The sequence below is a fragment of the Notechis scutatus genome, chromosome 2, assembly GCF_049901735.1.
Source record: "Notechis scutatus isolate UNSWTSFEM ecotype Mainland chromosome 2, rNotScu1.2, whole genome shotgun sequence".
In the NCBI taxonomy this organism is placed as follows: domain Eukaryota; kingdom Metazoa; phylum Chordata; class Lepidosauria; order Squamata; family Elapidae; genus Notechis; species Notechis scutatus.
Window position 1 is genome coordinate 161,764,110 of NC_142010.1, and position 20,720 is coordinate 161,784,829.

General features: G+C 36.5%; 2 protein-coding genes across 3 annotated transcripts in view; both read left to right on the forward strand.

Annotated features, from left to right (window-relative positions):
* The window catches only part of TRPC4 (transient receptor potential cation channel subfamily C member 4), a 273,160-nt gene that overhangs the window by 217,391 nt on the left and 35,049 nt on the right, over positions 1-20,720 (forward strand). The window lies entirely within an intron of this gene.
* LOC113417223 (uncharacterized) lies at positions 2,302-4,508 on the forward strand. Its single transcript, XM_087953936.1, has 2 exons — positions 2,302-3,559; positions 3,720-4,508. The coding sequence occupies exons 1-2, from the start codon at positions 2,705-2,707 to the stop codon at positions 4,506-4,508; spliced, it is 1,644 nt and encodes a 547-aa protein (XP_087810062.1). The 5' UTR covers positions 2,302-2,704.

Below are 20,720 nucleotides of genomic sequence, written 5' to 3' on the forward strand. Positions count from 1 at the left end.
TCCTCAAAGTATTTTTTCTAGTTATATAGGAATTGTTTGAAACAGAAAGAATAATCTCAGCAAAATATTCATTCTTATAGTAGCTATTCTTTCTATTGATAGTTGCAAGTTCTTCCATTTCTCCAAATACAGCTTTATTTGTTGCTTTTGTTTTGTATAGTTATCTTCTTTAATTGTTACACGTCTTGCTGTTAAATAGATTCCTAAATATTTAACTTTTTTGGCTACCTGAAGATCTACTTCATTAATCCCTTTTTTGTTTATCTGTAAGATTTTTAACTAATATTTTAGTTTTTTCTTTCTTTATTTTCAATCCTGCATCTTTTCCACATTTCTTCTATTTTTCCTATTAGCTTAGGGCCAGTTTCTAGTGGTTCTTCTAAAATAAATAAATACCAGATTGTCTGCAAATGCTTGTAGTTTGTACTTTTCTTTTCTTTTTATTTTCATACTTTTATTTCTAAGTCTTGTCTAATACTTCTGTTTAACACTTCCAATGTTAGTATAAACCAGGGGTGTCAAACTCAAGGCCCGCAGGCTGGATGTGGCCTGCAGGGTGCTTAGATCCAGCCTGCAGAGCTGCCCTGGAAAAAGCTAAGGACTGGCCTGTGGTGCCTCGCCCTGGATGCTGATCCAGGCCAGAATGTGATCAGCCTTAGATCTGCAGAACTGCCCTATACAGCCAGCTAGGAGCCAGGACCTCCCTGCCCCCTGGGCATGCACAGAGGAGGGGGTGAGTGTGCGTGGGGCCTGCCGTTCCTGGGGTCCATTTTACCCTGAAGATTGGAGCACTTCCCTTTCTCCCAGGATGTGCAGGGGGTGGGGCCAAGGTGGCAGGGCAATCTCGCACTGGCTCCAGGGGGCCACATGGGTCGGATCTAAGGCTGGTCATGTGCTGGCCCAGATGACTGCTCTTCCTCCTCTCCTTCTCCGAATTCTTTCCAAGTTCTGGCATATTTTTAATTCCCAGATCTTTGAATAGTGGGGCTAGAGATTCATGGCTGGCAATGAGCATGGGCTGGTTGCTTCTGGAATTTGGCAAAGAGAAGGGGGGAGGAGTGCCTGAATATGGTTTTATTTTATTTTTTTGGAGGGTCGGGGAAGAAAGCCATGCTTTCAAGGTGTGTGTGTGTGTGTGTGTGTGTGTGTGCACGCATAGACTGGAAATATGCAAAGAGAAGGGTAGCTCATTTGCAGTTCATAGGGAGGAGGAGCGAGCAACTGAACAGGGAATTCTGATTTTGTTTCTGATTCTTCTCTTTATTTTAATTTGCCACAGCTTCTTCTGGACCTCTGACAACTTTTGATGTCCTTCATCCCAAGTTCATTCGTTTGGGGGGGAGCTGGGGGAGAAAATTAAAATCGGGGAAGAGAAAGGAAATTTCCATGGAAGGGAGTGTCTGTATACCAATACATTTTGGGGGGGGGATATGAATATGCAGCTGGGGGAGAGGAATTGGCAGCTAATGAAATGCAAATCGGTATTTTAAAAGAAAGTGAGCAAGAGAGCAAGTTGTAAGATTTCAGAGTTTTCAACTGTGAATTGATGATTTCTCCCCCTTACTTCTTCCTCATCTCCTCCCCCACAAAAAGATTTTCTGTCCAAAGAACTGAGGAGTTTGCTCAGCTCCTGGAGAAGCTGCAACTCGCTTTTTGTTGAAGTTTCTGGCTCTGAGTTCAAGTCGTCTCCAGACTGTGGCCAGAGTGGCTATGGGAGGGTGTGAACTGCATGCTGAATTTTATTTTATTTTATTATTTTATTTTATTTTTTTAAATACTCCAGCTGTTGTTCGGCTTGCCCTTTTAAGTTCTATGGACATTGTGTTTGGCTGTCTGTCTCGCTAAAGCTTGGAGGAAATATAGGCGCAAGATTTCGGAGCAGGAAAATATGGTTATAAGTTGCTCAGAAATAGAATGACAGGGAAAGGCACCTGAGTCCAAAGCAGCGGCATTTCGACCCTTAAATGTGGTGGGCGTTTTGGTTGTTTTTACTGGGATTCCTTCCCATGCAGAGCAGTTTTGTGATAGGAAAATTAGAGATTTTGCCCCAGTAGCAGTTCCTGCCCCTCCTGCCCCCCAAACTTCTTTTTTTTTAAGTTTTTTTATTTTTCTAAACAAACACAGACAAAACAATACATAAAAACATAAAACCATCTTTCAATTACATACAGTGTGTCGACTGGTTGCAATTCTTTTGTGCTACGTGTCCATAGTCCTCCTTCACAAGTCACATAAGTTCTCATATTTTGAGAGTATTTTTTATTAGATGAAGTGGCAATGGAAGTTACAGAGTAGAGTAGAGTACGTGGAACTCAAGGACACAATACACAAATAGGTCAAGAAAGATTATTTTTCCATTCAGAAAAAGAGGAAAATATCTGGAACTTAGTGAGAAGGAAAAGGTTAATTGGATGGGCACATAGGACAGACAGTAATCCTTGCGTTGCCCTGGGAGGAAGAAATGGGCTTAAATCAAAGCATCACTAAACAAGGGATCACACATATTTTTGACCTTCTCAAGAATATCAGTGGTGGAAAAGCTCAATAGGTGTGCCTATCATGGAAGATGCAGACTTCAAATCGCAAGTGATTATGCAGGAAAGAATCCACTCCAGAGAAAACAGCATACAAATTATCTGAATGTGGCAAAAGTTTTGGTCAGAACAGATCCCTTTGGGTTCATGGAAGAACTCACCCAGAAGAGATGCCCTACAAATGCTTCCAATGTGGTAAATCCTTTAAGAAAAATGACAACTTAGTGATACATCTGAGGACTCACACAGGAAATAAACTCTTTGATTGTCCTGATTGTGGAAAAAGTTTCAGTAAGAATTCTAACCTGTTGAAACACCAAAGGACTCACACAGGAGAGAAACCGTTTAAATGTCCTATTTGTGGGAAAATTTTCAGTCAAAATTCCAGCCTGGTAAGTCATCAAAGGGCTCACACTGGAGAGAAACCCTTTGAATGTCCTGTTTGTGGGAAAGGTTTCAGTAAGAATTCCAGCCTCGTAAGACATCAGAGGACTCACACAGTTGAGAAACCCTTTGAATGTCCTGATTGTGGGAAAGGCTTCAGTAAGAATTCTGACTTGGTGAACCATCAGAGGACTCACACAGGAGAGAAACCCTTTAAATGTCCTGTTTGTTGGAAAAGTTTTGGTCAGAATTCTCGCCTGGTGAGCCATCAGAGGACTCACACAGGAGAGAAACCCTTTGAATGTCCGATTTGTGGGGAAAGTTTCAGTCAGAATTCCAACCTGGTGAAACATCAAAGGACTCACACAGGAGATAAACCCTTTAAATGTCCTGTTTGCGGGAAACGTTTCAGTCAGAATTACAACCTGGTGAGCCATCAGAGGACTCACACAGGAGAGAAACCCTTTGAATGTCCTGATTGTGGGAAAAGTTTCAGTGAGAATTCCAGCCTGGTGAGCCACCAGAGAACTCACACAGGAGAGAAACCCTTTGAATGTCCTGTTTGTGGGAAACATTTCAGTCACAATTCTGTCCTGGTGAACCATCAGAGAACTCACACAGGAGAAAAACCCATTGAATGTCCATTTGGGGAACGTTTCATCAGAATTACAGCCTGGTGAGCTATCAGAGGATTGACACAGGAGAGAAACCCTTTGAATGTCCTGTTTGCGGAAGGTTTCAGTCAGAATTCTGTCCTGGTGAACCATCAGAGAACTCACACAGGAGAAAAACCATTGAATGTCCTATTTGCGGAAACGTTTCAGTCAGAATTCTAACCTGGTGCGTCATGAGAGGACTCACACAGGAGAGAAACCCTTTGAATGTCCTATTTGCGGGAAATGTTTCAGTCAGAATTCCAGCCTGGTGAGCCATCAGAGGACTCACATAGGAGAGAAACCCTTTGAATGTCCTGTTTGCAGGAAAAATTTCAGTCAGAATTCCAGCCTGGTGAGCCATCAGAGGACTCACACAGGACAAAAGCCCTTTGAATGTCCTTTGTGTAGAAAATGTTTCAGTCAGAATTCCAGCCTGGTGAGCCATCAGAGGACTCACACAGGAGAGAAAACTTTTGAATGTCCTATTTGTGGGAAACGTTTCAGTCTGAATTCCAACCTGGTGAAACATCAAAGGACTCACACAGGAGAGAAACCCTTTGAATGTCCTCTTTGTTGGAAATGTTTCAATCAGAATTCTGAGTTGGTGAGACACCAAAGGATTCACACAGGACAGAAACACTTTGAATGTCCTACTAGCAGGAAAAGTTTCAGTCAGAATTCCAGCCTGGTGAGCCATCAGAGGACTCACACAGGAGAAAAGCCGTTTGAATGTCCTGTGTGTAAGAAATGTTTCAGTCAGAATTCTCACCTGGTGAACCATCAGAGGACTAACACAGGAGAGAAACCCCTTGAATGTCCTGTTTGTGGGAAAAGTTTCATTCAGAATTCCAGCCTGGTGAGCCATCAGAGGACTCACATAATTGAAAAGTCCTTTTGGAGAAGGCGGAGTCACGTCGCCGCGTTACAGCTGTAATTTCGGGGCTCCGAAGTTACAGCTGATATCTTCGCCCCTTGTCGGTCCCAACGGACCTAAACCGTCCCGTAGAGACGGTGATAGTAAGGGCGCGTTCTGTTGATCACAGGGACACCGCAAGTCCCTGGTGGATCCAGAAGAAGCCCCTTTACCATCGGCGGAGAGGCAGCCATTAAGCTGCTGAAGCAGGGACAGCTCCGAAAGGAAGAGAAGAAAGAAAGAGAAAGTGTATCGGCTGGTGAGATTTATTTTTTTTATTTGGGATAAGGACACCCTAGAAGAAGAAGGAATCTGTAAGATTTTTGACAGAATTTGATAAGATGGACTTAGTGGCGATTTTTTAGGAGATGTCAAAATGAGGCTTGGCTTTTTACTTTTTTTTTTTCTAGCGAACTTCTATTGTGATTAGTAATTGTAACCAGACTGGTTTTTTTTTTTTCTATAATTACCTTCCCTTTTTGACTGTTTATATTTTTAATAGAGGCTTCCTTTAGTAATTTTTTCTTTTTTTTAAATATACACATATATATATACATATTTTCTTTTTCTATTTTTTTTGGGGGGGAGGAAGAAGGGGGAGTGGAGTTGAGAAACTTTGTAACTCTGCAACACTGCCAACTAGAGGCTTGAAAATACTTTACTTGAAGTTGAGAGAACTGTGAGAAACTCTCTCCCAAGGACACTGAGTTGATAAGATAGAGAGAGGAACTCTGGAGAATGTTTTCACAGGTGTCTCTTTGGGATTTCTACAATCAACTGAATGTTTGAAGCTTGGCTTTGAAACTTGTGGAGAAGCCATAATAAGAGCCTTGGATGTTTAAATAAAATGCAGTGTGATTTTTGCTTTACTTGTTGTTAGCTTTTATCCCTCCTCCTTAACCCTATAGTATTTTGTAATATTTGTACACTTTTGCTTATTACTATTATTATTATTTTTCATTTTTTTTTTCTCTAAAGGGAAAGCCTCAGAATATTGTTTCTTTTTTCCTTTTTCTTTTCTTTTTGGGGGGGGGACTTTTGCTTTTTTTTTACCTTTGTATGTATATACTCTTTTTTTGTGGCCATGTTTTTTTTTCTTGAGATTTCGCAATTGGATTAAGGTGTGAAGAACCTGAAGAATTTTTCTTTTCTTTTTCTTTTATTATTATTGTTATTTTTTTAATATTATTGGGTTTTACTCTCCTTTTGACTATTGCAACTGAGGATTAAGGTCTAGAAGAACCTGAAGAAAGAAATTTTTCTTTTTTCCTTGAAACTTTTTTCCCTTTTTAAATCTTGGGTTTTTTGTTTTTTTTTAACTGATTTTTCTTTTTTACGTTTTTCCTTTCACTAACTGGATTATAATTGTTACACTGCCAACTGGATTAAAAGAGTGGGAAGATTCTGAGTTATTCAAATGAGTAAGAAAGTTCTACCTTCTGGCGCATCAACTTCTGCTCCTGCCTCCCCATCAACTGGAGGACGACTTTCAACAATGGCGAAGCAAGATAAAGGACAAACGGATCTAACGACGGTTATGCAAGGAATTCAAGAACTTAAAATGAGTATTGAACAAAGGATGGGGAGTATTGAACAAAAAATTGAAAACATCCAACAGATGATGGCGAAGTATGATGAGAGACTGCAAAAAATGGAAGAGAAAGACAATCAAAGAGATGAGAAATTGCAAAAACTGGAAGAGAAAGACAATCAAAAAGATGAGAAAATTGGAAATATCGATGACAGAGTGACAACGCTTGAACAAAACAAGAATGAGATGGTGAAGTGGGAGATGGATAGATCAGAATATTACCTCAGATTTCAAAATATAGAGGAAGAAAAAGGACAAGATCTTGCTGCAGTAATGATAGAAATCTTGGCTGGAGCTTTGGAAATAACAGAGGAAAAAATGATGGATGGAATAGATGAGATATACCGAGTTTTTACAAGATATGCATCGAGGAATAAGTTACCAAGAGAAGTTCATGTTAGATTTACTAAAAAATCTATCAGAACACAGATATTACAAGCGGCAAGAGAGATGACATTGAAATATGGAGATAAAGAGATTGGGGTTTTAAAACAAGTACCCAGAAAAATTAGAGAGATGAGGAGAGAATATCGTTTCCTGACTAAAGTATTATTGGAAAAGGAGGTGAATTACAGATGGTTGATTCCAGAAGGATTAATGGTTACATGGAAAGAACAGAGATACAGAATTGGCTCAATTGATGAAGCAGAATCGTTTTATAAGGAATTTTTTAAAAGAAGGGAAACAGAGATAGAAGAAGAGACTACCTTAACTGAATTTCAAGAGGACCAAATAGAGATGGGAAAAGAAGAAGGTGCAGTAGGTGGACAAGTGGAGACTAAAGAACAACGTGAAGTAAGATCAACGAGAGCCGTTAGACCTAAATATAAATCATAACTATGGAGGAAAAAAAATTGATTTCTTTGAATATAAATGGACTGAATTCAGCTACTAAAAGAAGGAAAACTTTTCATAAAATAGAGAAATTAAAATTTGATATAATTTGCTTACAAGAAGTACACATTAAAAAACAACATCAACAATTATTGGTGCGACCAAAAATAGAGAAAATTTTTACTTCTTTGGCCCAGTGTAAGAAAAGAGGAGTGGTATTGTATATTAAAGAAACCATTTCAGCAAAATTGATTTATACTGATGAAGATGGAAGAGTACTAATGGTTGAAATAGTGGATAACAATAGAAAGATACTTTTGGTTGCAATCTATGCTCCGAATGATAAACAAAAAAGATTCTATAAAAAATTACATATGAAAATAATTGAATTGGACTACGCTAATATATTTATAATGGGAGATTTTAATGGAATTGTAGACAATGAATTGGACTACACAGCAAAAATAACACGACAAAATAGGAAGATCCTCCCTAAATCCTTTTTTGAAATGATAGAGGAACTAAATCTAAAAGATATATGGAGAGAAAGAAATACTAAAACTCAACAATATACTTTCTACTCGAATAGACATTCATCATGGTCCAGAATAGATATGATGTGGACATCAACAGAATTATTATCTAATATCCAAGAAATAAATATTGAAACAAGTACATGGGCAGATCATAACCCAATGACAATTAAATGGAAAGGACAAAAAAGAAGATCTAGATGGACATTAAATAATACTATTTTAAAGGGAAAAGATTTTACACAGTGGATGGAAAAAGAACTGGCCTTCTTTTTTAATGAAAACAGAAAAGAAGATACTTCAATACAGAATGTTTGGGACACAATGAAGGCATATGCAAGAGGATTGATAATGGAATACACAAAGAAAAAAAATATTAGAAAGAGGCAAATGATTAAAACTTTAGAAGATGATTATAAAAAATTGGAAAAAGAATTACAGAGAATGCCACAGAAAAAAAGATATTAAATTTAAAATGGATATAATTAAACATAAAATGGATCAAACAGAGAAAGAAGAATTGGCGCAAAAAATTAGAAGTGCTAAACAGAACTATTTTGAGGATGCAAACAGGCCAGGTAGATGGTTAGCATACAAACTGAGAAAAGAGAAAGAATCAAGGAGAATACTACAGTTAATGGATGAACAGGGTCTAATCTGTCATGGTAATAAGGAGAAAAAGAGAATTATTCGAGATTTTTATGCGCAATTATATAAGCAGGAGGATTTTGATGAGGGGAAAATTAAACAGTATTTACAAAATGCCAACCTACCCAAGATATCTGATGAAACTGGGAAAATGTTGGAAAATCCTATAACAATGATGGAATTAACTGAAGCACTTAATAGACAGAATAACGGGAAAGCACCAGGACCAGATGGTTTCCCGGCAGAATTTTATAAAACATTACAAGAATCATTGAGTATTTCATTGTTAGAAATTATGAATGAAGTTATGATAAATAAGAAAATACCTAAAACATGGTCAGAAGCTTATATTACGCTTATTCCAAAAGAAGGGACTGATCCATCACAAATTAAGAATTATAGACCTATTTCTTTATTGAATGCAGATTATAAAATATTTGCTTCAATTTTGGCAGAAAGGCTTAAAAAATACTTAAATAATTTTATTCATTCTGATCAGAATGGATTTCTACCAAAGAGACAAATTAAAGACAACATGAGAGTAATTTTGGACACTTTGGAATATTATGAGGCACACCCTGAAAAGCAAATGGCTTTGATATTTTTAGATGCTCAAAAGGCATTTGATAACGTGAATTGGAGATTTATGTTATTATTATTGGAACAGATGGGTTTTGCTAGAAAATTTATTCAAGCAATAGAAGCTATATATTATAAGCAAACAGCAAAAGTGATGATAGATGGAGAATTTACAGACTCTATCAATATTAAAAAGGCACAAGACAAGGATGTCCACTATCCCCTTTGTTATTTGTATTGACTTTGGAAGTATTAAATAGAAATATTAGAGAGGATACAAATATAAAAGGAATGAAAGTTAAAAGGAGGAATTTAAATTGCAAGCCTTTGCGGACGATTTGGTCTTTATTCTGGAAGACCCTCTAGAGACAGCTTTAAAACTACTGGAAAAGATAGAGACGTATGGTGAGATGGCTGGCTTGAAAATAAATAAAGACAAAACAAAGATTCTGACAAAAATATGTTATTAAGGCAAAGAGAAGAGTTGGCAGACTTATTGAAAATTCAAGTTACGAATAAAGTTAAATACTTGGGGATAATTTTGACGTCAAGATGTACTACACTGAAAGAGAATAATTATATTAAACTTAAACAGCAGATAGCATCTGACTTGAAAAAATGGGAAAATCTACAATTATCTTTGATAGGTAGAATCTCAACAATTAAAATGAATATTTTACCCAGAATTTTATATTTGTTTCAAACAATACCAATTAGGCTTGGTAAAGACTATTTTGATGAATTAAATAAAATGGTGTTGAAGTATATATGGCAAGGTAAGAAAGCGAGAATAAAACTAAAACTTTTACAGGATGCTAGAATTAGAGGAGGATTTGGCCTTCCTAATTGGGAGTTGTATTATCAAGCTGCAAATTTAATGTGGGTTAAAGAATGGATAACGTTAAGAAAGTCTAGATTACTGGCATTGGAAGGACATGATTTATTATTGAGTTGGCATGCTTTTTATGGTATAAGGGAACTAAATCGCAGGGTTATTTCAGAAGGCACTATATACGGGAATCGTTATGGTTGAATTGGGAGAAAATTAAGAAACAATGTTATTTGAAAATTCCAGTTTGGTTATCAACTATTGAAGCTTTTTCCTATCCCATAATTTATAAGAAGGAACAAACAGTTAGATATGGGGAAATACTGGATGAAAAGGGTGAACTTAAAACGATGCAAAAGCTAGAAGAACAAGATATAAAGATGAATTGGTTTTCATATGCGCAAATACACTCAAGGTATCTTAAAGATTCTAAAACAGAAGGATTTTATGATAAATTGACTGATTTAGATGGGATTTTGACAGGTGCTGATGAAAAAGTGATTAAAAAACTATATAGTTATTTGTTGGAAATTAAATTAGAGGAAGAACAAGTCAAAGAAACAATGATTGTTTGGGGAAGAACTTTGGATATGGGATTGATTTAGAAAAATGGCAAAAATTGTGGTCTCAAAATTATAAAATGACAATGTCAGTAGCATATAAAGAAAATTTGTATAAGATGTTTTACAGGTGGCATTTTCCCCGACAAGAATAGCAAGAATGTTCAAGAATAAATCCGAAAAGTGTTGGAAATGTCATCAGATCCCTGGCTCATATTACCATATGTGGTGGACTTGTGAGGAGGCCAGGAAATACTGGACTAGAATTCGCATATGGTTGGAAGAAATGACAAAAAAACATATAGATTTGAAACCAGAGATTTTTCTATTGGGAATCTTACCTGATACATTTAATAAAAACTTAAAGTATTTGATTGTAAATGTGTTAACAGCGGCTAGGATTGTATTTGCTAGAAATTGGAAGAGTGAGAAAATACCATTAGAGGAAGAAATTATTAAGAAAATATTGGAATGTGCTGAAATGAGTAGATTGACATTTGAAATTAGAGAACAAGAAGATAAACAATTCTATGAAGTTTGGGATCTTTTTTATCAATGGTTAGATAAAACAATATAATAATAGAATACATATATATTTTGGTTTTGATAATATTTTTAGAATATTATATTAAGATAGATTTGGTATGATTTTACGATTTGTTATAAATTAACTAAATTATAGTTATCTCGCTTAAGCATGAATTAGTTAAATTATAGTCAAATGATTGTTTAATAAGGATATTAGGATATATAATTGTTGATTGATAATATGAGTTATTATGTAATATAATTATTATGATGACTATGAAATAGATGCACAAAAAGAAGTGATAAACCAACCGATACACTGTCTGTAAATTTATGAAGAATGATGATGTTCTTATGTTATGTTTTATGTGTTTTTATTTGTTGTTAAAATCAATAAAACTTTTATTAAAAAAAAAAAAGTCCTTTGAATATCCTCTTTGGAGGAAAAGTCTCAGTCAAAATTCTCATCTGGTGAACCATCAGAGGACTCATACAGGAGAAAAACCAATGTAATGTTCTGACTATTGGAAAAATTTCAGTCAGAATTCTGTGCTGGTGAACCATCAGAGGACTTACACAGGAGAGAACCCCTTTGAATTTCCTGATTGTGGGAAATGTTTCTGTTACAATTCCAACTTGGTAAGACATCAGAGAATCGACACAAGAGAAATGTGAACCTGGTGATGTAACGGAAGACTCACAGAGGAGACAGATCTTTCTGTGGATGATGCTTCTGGCATGCATTGTTCATTATTGCCCACATGGAAATCCAACTGAGGGAAGTTGATGATTTTGAATTTCATTTCTCATCTCTCATTAGGAGTGTAGGTGAAAACATATCTCAGAATTAGATTTGTAAGTAGAGAGAAAAAGGGAAATGGAAAATGGCTAACCTGTTTCTCGTTATCAGCAGCAATTTCATTTTTGCAAAAGTAGTGGAATTCCTCAAAAAGGCTTTTGGGTGGTGTTTTTTGTATATTGATTATGGAATTCCCACACGTGGAATTTCTGTCTTCTACCTTGGTGTCCTCCATATTTTGAGCCCCAGAATTCCCCAGTCACCATAGAAGTAGTCCTCTAGATAACAACTGTAATGGGGCCTGTCAGTTACGGTTGCATCTTGCAGTGGTTGTTAAGTGAGATTACTTTGCTTAAATACCTATCCCCTTCTCTCCCTGAGGAAGCTGTTAAACAAATGTTCAAGTCATTAAGCAGAACAGTGACTACCTCAGGGTTGTGGGAATCTCTTGGAGGCCTAGCCTCCACTACCCCACCCTTTGGGTCCCCACAGGCATTTTCCTATTTCCACTCAGTCCCTACAGTTGTTAGGCCTGACTCCCAACCCACCAGGCATCAGAGCCTCCTCCGTCTCCATACCTTTCAAAGATCTCTGAACCTCATGTTGGTGAAGGAAAGCAAGAACGCATTTGTGGGCTTCATGACTCTGTCATGGAAGCAGCTGTTATTTTGAGTGTGCCTGGGATTCATGCCTGGTCATGTGGCAGACTTGTGGAAGTAGCTGCCATTTTGTCATGCCTGCCTCTGTAACTCTTATACATTCTTATATCATTTTCTCTTAAATTCTATTATTTTTATATTGTAAAATTATCTATAAAATATATCATTTCCACACTTTTTCTCTAACCATTGATAAAATAAATCCATATCTTATAATATTGTTTTTCTTCTTGTTCTTTAATTTCAAATGTCAATTTACTCATTTCAGCACATTCCACTATTTTCTTAATAACTTCCTCCTGTGTTGCTATTTTCTCATATTTCCAATTCTTTGCAAATACAATTCTAGCTGCTGTTGGAACATTCACATTCAAATATATCAGTTCTGTACTGTATATCTCTGGTACAATACCCAATAAAAATATTTCTGGTTTAAAATCAATATGACTTTTTGTCATTTTTTTCCAACCATGTGTGGATTGTAGTCCAATATTTTTTCACCTCTGCGCATGTCCACCACATATGGTAAAATGAGCCAGGTATCTGATGACATTTCCAACATTTTTCGGATTTATTCTTAAACATTCTCGCTATTCTCATTGGGGGAAGATGCCACCTGTAAAACATACAAATTTCCTTTATATGCAGTTGACATTGTCATTTTATAATTTTGAGACCATGGTTTTTGCCATCTCTCTAAGTCAATCCCATATCCAAATTTTTCCCCCATGCAATCATTGTTTCTTTAACTTGTTCTTCTAATTTAACCTCTAATAAATATTCGTATAATTTCTTAATCACCTTTTCATCAGTACCTGTTAAAATTTTATCTAAAGCAGTCGATTTATCATAAAAACCTTCTGTTTTGAGATCTGTATCATATCTAGAATGTATTTGCGCATAAGAAAACCAATTCATCCTTATACCTCATTGCTCCAGTTCTTGCATAGATTTAAGTTCACCCTTTTCATTCATAATTTCGCCTCATCTAACTCTTTGTTCCATTTTATATATCACTGGATATGAAAACGCTTCTATAGTTGAAAGCCAGACTGGAATTTTCAAATAGTGTTGGCTTTTAATCTTCTCCCAATTTAATAATAAAGCCTCTCGTATATAGTGTCTTCTAAAATATCCATGTGTTTTAGTTCCCTTGTACCATAGGAAAGCATGCCAACCCAACAACAAATCATGTCCTTCAAGTGTCAATAGTCTAGTATTTCTCAATGTAATCCATTCCTTGACCCACATCAGAGTTGTCGCTTGATAATATAACTCCCAATTTGGCAGACCGAACCCACCTCTTATTCTAGCATCTTGTAATAACTTTAATTTTATTCTTGCTTTTTCCCCCTGCCAGATATATTTCAGCACTATTTTATTCAACTCATCAAAATACTCTTTCCCTAATCTAATTGGAATTGTCTGGAACAAATATAAAATTCTTGGTAAAATATTCATTTTAATTGTTGATATTCTCCCTATTAATGATAATTGTAAGTTTTCCCATTTTGCCAAGTCTGTCACAATCTGTTGCTTGAGTTTATTATAATTATTCTCTTTAAGTGTGCCACATCTTGCTGTCAAATATATTCCCAGGTATTTAACTTTATTTGTGACCTGGATTTCCAGGACTTCCGCCAATTCTTCCCTCTGTTTTACTAACATATTCTTCGGCAGAATCTTTGTTGTATCTTTATTTTTAAACCGGCTACCACTCCATATTCCTCTATCTTTTCTATCAAACTAGTTGCTGTTGCCAATGGTCTTCTAATATAAAAACCAGGTCATCTGCAAATGCTTGTAATTTGTATTCTTCTTTCTTAATTTTCATTCCTTTTATTTCTTTCGCTTCTCTTATATCTCTAGTTAGCACTTCTAATGTTAACACAAACAGAGGTGACAGTGGGCAACCTTGTCTTGTATCTTTCTTTATAGCAATAGAATCTGTTAATTCCCCATTAATCATTACCTTTGCTGTTTGATCATGATATATAGCTTCTATGGCTTGAATAAATTTCTTACCAAAGCCCATCTGTTCCAATTGTAATAACATAAATCGCCAATTTACATTATCAAAGGCTTTCTATGCATCTAAAAATATCAAGGCCATTTGTTTTTCAGGATGTGCCTCGTAGTATTCCAGTGTGTCCAGAATAGTTCTCATATTGTCTTTAATATGTCTCTTTGGTAGAAATCCATTTTGATCGGGGTGAATAAAATTATTTAAATATTGTTTGAGTCTTTCTGCCATTATTGAAGCAAAAATTTCATAGTCTGAGTTCAATAAGAAAATGGGTCGATAGTTCTTAATTAGTTGTGGGTCTGCTTCCTCCTTTGACACAAGTGTAATATATGCTTCTGACCATGATTTAGGTGTCCTCTTTTTTAACATAACTTCATTCATTATTTCCAGAAGCAAAAGGTTCAACTGCTCCTGAAATGTCTTATAAAATTCAGCTGGCAATCCGTCCGGGCCCGGTGCTTTTCCATTATTTTGTTTTTTAATTGGTTCCGTTAGTTCCATCATCGTTATGTTTCCTTCTAACATCATTTCAATATCTTTTGGTATCTGGGGCAAATTTGCTTTCTGTGGATATTGTTTAATCTTCCCTTCCTCTATTATCTCTTGTTCATATAACTTCCGATAAAAGTCCTGTACAATTTTTTTCTTCTCTGTGTTTCCATAGCAGGCTTGCCCTTGGTCATCTATCAATTGAGCTATTTTTCTTGATTTTTTTCTCCTTTTTCAATTTATATCTAACCATCTGCCTGGCTTATTTGCATCTTCAAAATAGTTTTGCTTATCATTTCTAATTTTCTGTGCTAGTTCCTCTTTTTCCATTAGTCCCATTTTGTGTTTAACTATGTCCATTTGTATTTTCACGTCCTTTTTTAATGGTGATTTTTGTAGTTCTTTCTCAAGTCTCTTGTGATCATCCTCTAACATTTTCCATGCTTGTCTTTTCTTTTTGTTTCTTATCTTTGTATAGTCTATTATCAAGCCCCTAGAGTATACCTTCATTGTATCCCAAAGTTTGGTATTGATATATCTTCTGTTCTATTCTCCTTGAAAAAGAAATCCAATTCTTTCTCAATTTTCTGTGTAAAGTCCTTTTCTTTTAATAAAGCATTATTTAAAGTCCATCTAGATCTTTTTCTTTGCTCTTTCCACTTAATTATCATTGGATTGTGGTCTGCCCAGGTACCAGTTTCTATCTCAATTTCCTGTATGTTAATAATCAATTCCACTGACATCCATATGATATCTATTCTGGACCATGATGAGTGTCTATTTGAATAAAAAGTATGTTGTCTATTTTTAATATTTCTTTCTCTCCAAGTGTCCTTTAGGTTTAGTTCATCTGTCACTTAAAAAAAAGATTTTGGCAAGATCTTTCTGTTTTGTTTTATTGTTTTCTGTGTTTTATAGTCCATCTTCTCATTAATTATTCCATTAAAGTCCCCCAACATACATATATTGTCGTATTCTAAGTCAATTATTGTCCTGTATAATTTTTTATAAAATCCTTCTTGATTGTCATTTGGAGCATAAATTGCAATTAAAAGTAATTTCACATTATTGTCTGTTATCTGCACCATCAAGACTCTTCCATCATCGTCCGTGTAAATTTGTTTTGCTGGAATTGTATCTTTAATGTATAAGACTACTCCTCTTTTCTTAACTCGTGTCAGTGAAGTAAATATTTTCCCTAATTTTGGCTGTACCAGTAGTTCATATTGTTTTTTAATGTGTATTTCTTGTAGGCAAATTATATCAAATTTCAATTTTTTAAATTTATGAAATGTTTTCTTTCTTTTAATAGCAGAATTGAGTCCATTTATATTAATTGTAATCAATTTTTTCTCTTCCATGTTTTATACTTTATAGGAGGGGTTAGCAGCTCTGGTTGATCTTACCTCTCGTTGTTCTTTAGGTTCCCCATTGCCTCCTACAGCTCCTTGTTCTTTTTTAATCACTTCAAGGCACTCCTCTTGTAGTTTGAGTATTGCTTCTTGTCTTTCCCTCTCATCTTCCTTATCTCTGAAATATTCTGCATAAAATAATTCTGCTTTCTCAATTGAATCAATTCTATGTCTTTGCTCTTGCCATGTAAACTGAAGGCCTTCTGGTATTAGCCATCTGTAGTTCACACCTTTCTTCAAAAGAATTTTGGTCAGGAATTGATATTCTCTTCTCATCTCTCTTATTTTTCTAGGTACTTGTTTCAAGACCATAATCTCCTTGCCTTTATATTTCAGTGTTTTCTCTCTTGCTATCTGTAATAATTGCATTTTAATGGCCCTCTTCGTAAATCTTATATGTACTTCTCTTGGTAGATTATTTCTCACTGCATATCTTGTAAAGACTCAAAAAATTTCATCTACTCCATCCATCATTTTCTCTTTAGTTATTTCCAGTGCTTCTGCCAGAATTTCTATCATTATTTCTGCCAAAATTTCTCCCTTTTCTTCCTCTATATTTTGAAATCTAAGATAGAATTCAGATCTATCTCCCATCTCAGCATACTCTTGTCCTGTTCAGTCACGTTCAATCTGTTGTCAATATTGCCAATCTTCTTATCTCTTTGTTCCTCTCTTTCTTCAATGTTTTGGATTCTTTCTTCATACTTCATCATCATCTGGTGGATATTCTCAACTTTATCATCTGTTTTTTCTGTTCTTAACTTTATATCTTGAACTCCTTGCCAAATCATCTGTAAGATCACCTCTTTCTCTTTTTCCTGCTGTGACATCGCCGTTGTTAATCGTTGTCCTCCAGATGTCAAAGAAGCTGTAGTTGGTATTGAAGAACCAGTAATTGATGGTCTTCTACTCATTTTTACAAGGCAGAAGCAAAGAGAAAGAAAAATCTTCAGGTTCTTGTACACCCCTCCAATTAAATCCAATTGATTAAAAAGAAAACCATAAAAAAGCAAAAATTATAATAAGAAAAAATAAAAGAAGAAGATCTTCAGGTTCAATACCTTAATCCAAGTAATCAATATGGAAAAAGCCAAACAATATCATAAAAATAGCATTCCAAATCCCCCCAAAAGAGAAGGAAAATAAAGGAAAATAAAGAAAAATAAAAATAAGTAGATCAATATACTTTGAGGTAAAAAGGAATCCAAAGAGAGAAAGAAAAAAGAAAAAGCAAAGTACTGAGGATTAAAAAATTAAAGATTAAAAATTAAAAAGGAAAAACCATTTAACAGGCCACTGTCACAGATGTCAGCAAAAAAAAAATAGATTATTAAGGGGGGAAGATAAAAAAAACAAGTAAAAAAACAAGCCACACACTGCCACAGTATAGTGTCCAAGGCTCTCTTGCTAAGTTAAATTCCAAAAAAGCTTTAAAATTTTCTTCTCAAGATCCTCTCAATCTTCTTTTTTTACTTCTTGCTTTCTCTCGCTATCCAAAAGCAACCACAGATAGTAACCCAGAAGAGCACCTGTAATAACATTCTTCCATGCTCATCCCACTATCTTCACAAACTGGCTCATTGTCCTTGACAACAGTTCTTGTTATTGTCAGGCTTATCAAGCCACAAAGAAGAAAGAAAGAAACAGTGTTTCCAAACCACTAGATGGCAGTGTTACTTATTGTCTCTACTTTCACTTCCCCCCTTGTATCCAAAAGGAAAAAAAAATTAAAAATGGCTAACAAATAAGCAGTTAAACTAAAATGCTTTTAGATATTTAAAAGAAGCACTAGAAAAAAGAAAAAAGTTTTAAACAACAACAACAAAAACAACAACAACAAAAAGTAAAGGAATCATTGGATGTAAAATTCAAGAAAAAGACCAGTCAATTTTAAAATTTTAAGGCGTTTGTAGAAAAGTCCAGCAATAAAAAATATTACACTAATCTTGACTGCAGGTTTAATCTCACCACTTTCCCTCTTCTGTCTTCACTTTAAACTTTTTCTCTTCCCTTCTCAGGGTGTTCTCTCAGATAGTAGTATTTTAAAAAAATCATCTCACCAGATCGACATACTTTCACTTTCCACTTTCCTCTTCTGGAGCTGTCCCAGCTTCAGTGGCTTCAATGGCCACCTCTCTGCCACCAGAAAAAAGGGCTTCTCCTGGATCAACCAGGGACTTTGCAATGTCCCTGAGATCAACAGGATGTGCCCTTCTCTATTACCGTCTCTACGGGACGGTTTAGGTCCGTGAGGACTGTCCAGCAGCCGAGGTATCGACAGCGAACTTAGAGCATTAAGATCACACGTCGTACTGCCGCAACACCAGCTCCTCCCTCCACCCCTCCCCACTTCTATTTAACAAGCTTCATCTGTGCTCCTCCTTCAGCTGCCTTTTCTAAGGACAGAGCAGTACTTTGCAAAACGCTTAATTTTTCTTGACTGACTGGAGGTGGAGTTGATCATTCTGCTGAGGTTTTGGTAATTGCACCCACCCACCCATCCCCTCCCCTTAAGATAGGAAACAAGCAAGCTTTCTCATTGCCAGTGTTGGTCTCCTTTTATTGTGGTGATTCTTGTTAACACTTCCTGAGCAACGTTTCTCCAGTTCTTGTTCAAGATAAATTGCAAGCAGCAGCTTTTTGCTCCATCCTCCACCCAGACTGAGGCTTTCTTTGCTTTCCCACTTGCTCTGAATAGTTTTCCTATTCTCCATTTGTTAACAAGTGAAGCAGTAGCTTTGCACATCTGATTTGATCCACGGGAAAGAATAAAAGTTGATTTGTTTCTGCGGTAACATCCAAGTTTAAAAGATTAGTATCCCTTTTGCCATTCACTTAAGTAAGGAATGGATAAAACTTATAATGGATTCTTTCTTTTTCCCCTCCTGTCAGCTTTGGAAGCCATACTGAGATTCGATGCTTCCACACTGCCACAAGCCTGAGAAAGTGGGAGGGGGATGGATTCAATTGAGTAGCTCTAAGTAGAAAAAATAAAATTCTTTTGCTAGTTCAAGGTCATTGAGTATGGGGCAGGATGAAATAAGGATCTTACTTTTGGATGGATCGTGGTTTGGCCATGTGATGTGATGATGGCCAAGGGGAGATGGATTTGTAGTTTGGAAAATTGTAGAAGCTTTCAGATTTGGGATTCCACAGATGTGCCAGTTTACTATCCTAATAAAAGTACTTTTGAGCAATGTTTGTCTTGGAATTATTGATTGGCATGGAGATTTGCTGGAATGATGACATTATCCCAAATCTCTAAATGAACTCCAGCACCCCCAAGAGAAGCTGATGAAGAAGACAACCCCATGGTGAGTGCTGCCATCCCCCCCCTTTACAGTCAAAGTGTAGTTGGTGGTGCCTGACACGGAAGAGGCAGGGGAGATAGAAGCCATAATAGATACCAGGTGTTCCAGATGCCTTATTGGCCTCCCCATCGATGAACAATTAGGAATAAAGACTAAAACCCTGAAATGCCCAATCAGGTTTGAACAAGTATATGGGACTTTAATTGGGAGAGTCCTAGCCACCCAAATGACAGAGTTAATCAAACTAGAGATGGGCAGACACCGTGAACTCATACGTTTTGTAGTGCCTCCAAAAATGTCAGAATCTGTCATATTGGGACTTACTTGGCTGGATAAATGGGCCCTACCATCAAGTGGGAAGACGGATACTGAAAAATCATAATTGGGGTTGGCCCACTGCCCACTTCCTCCCACAAAGAAACTGCCACCCAACAGGGATTCACAACCAGAAGCAGCAGCCACCGCTTCAGACTCTCCTCCAGGTGCACCCCAAGTCCCCAAACAATACAGGGACTTGGCTGAGGTGTTCAGTAAAGAGGAATGCAATGTTTTACCCCCTCCCCCATCGAGCCACTGATTGTACTATAGAGTTAGAACCAGGGGCAAAACTGCCAAAACCAAAGATGTATTCCATGACACTAGCTGAAATGACTGAATTGAGAAAATAAATCAATAACAATTTGGACAGAGGGTCCATTGAACCTGCCAAATCTAGGTTGGCAGCCCCAGTACTGTTTAAAGAAAAAAAAGATGGCAGCTTAAGATTATGTGTTGATTTTAGGGGCCTGATTGTGGTGTACATAAAAAACATGTACCCCTCCCCCTCACGAAGGACTTATTAAATCACCTATTTAAAGGCAAGGTCTTTACCAAGCTAGATCGAAGAGAAGCTTACTGCTAAGTCCGCATAAAGGAGGGAGACAAATGGAAAACTGCCTTCAACTGCTCTCTGGGTAGTTTCCAGTTCCGAGTCATGCCTTTTGGACTCCAGGGCCCCCCCTCCTCATGGTACTTATGCTCATCAATGAAGTGTTACATCCACACCTATACAAAGCATCTACCTGAATGACATTCTTATATTCAGTGAAACCATCAAAGAACATGTCAAATTGGTCAGACAAGTACTGAAAAAACTTTTAGCTGCCAAGTTATATGTAAAGCTGTCAAAAAGTGAATCCCATAAAGAGTCACAGGATTACCTGGGCTACAGAGTGTCTAACTAGGGGATTGAGGTGGACCCTGGAAAAGTGAAAGTGGGGCTAGACTGGCAACCACCCCAAACACATAAACAACTTCAAAGCATTTTGGGTTTTGCAAATTTCTATGGACAATTTATTCCTTCATTTGCTGAAGTTGACCTCCCTTTAACAGAGTTATTGAAAACTGGGCCTTCCTTGACCAAACCAAAACCCAATCAACCCTTTCCTTGGACAAT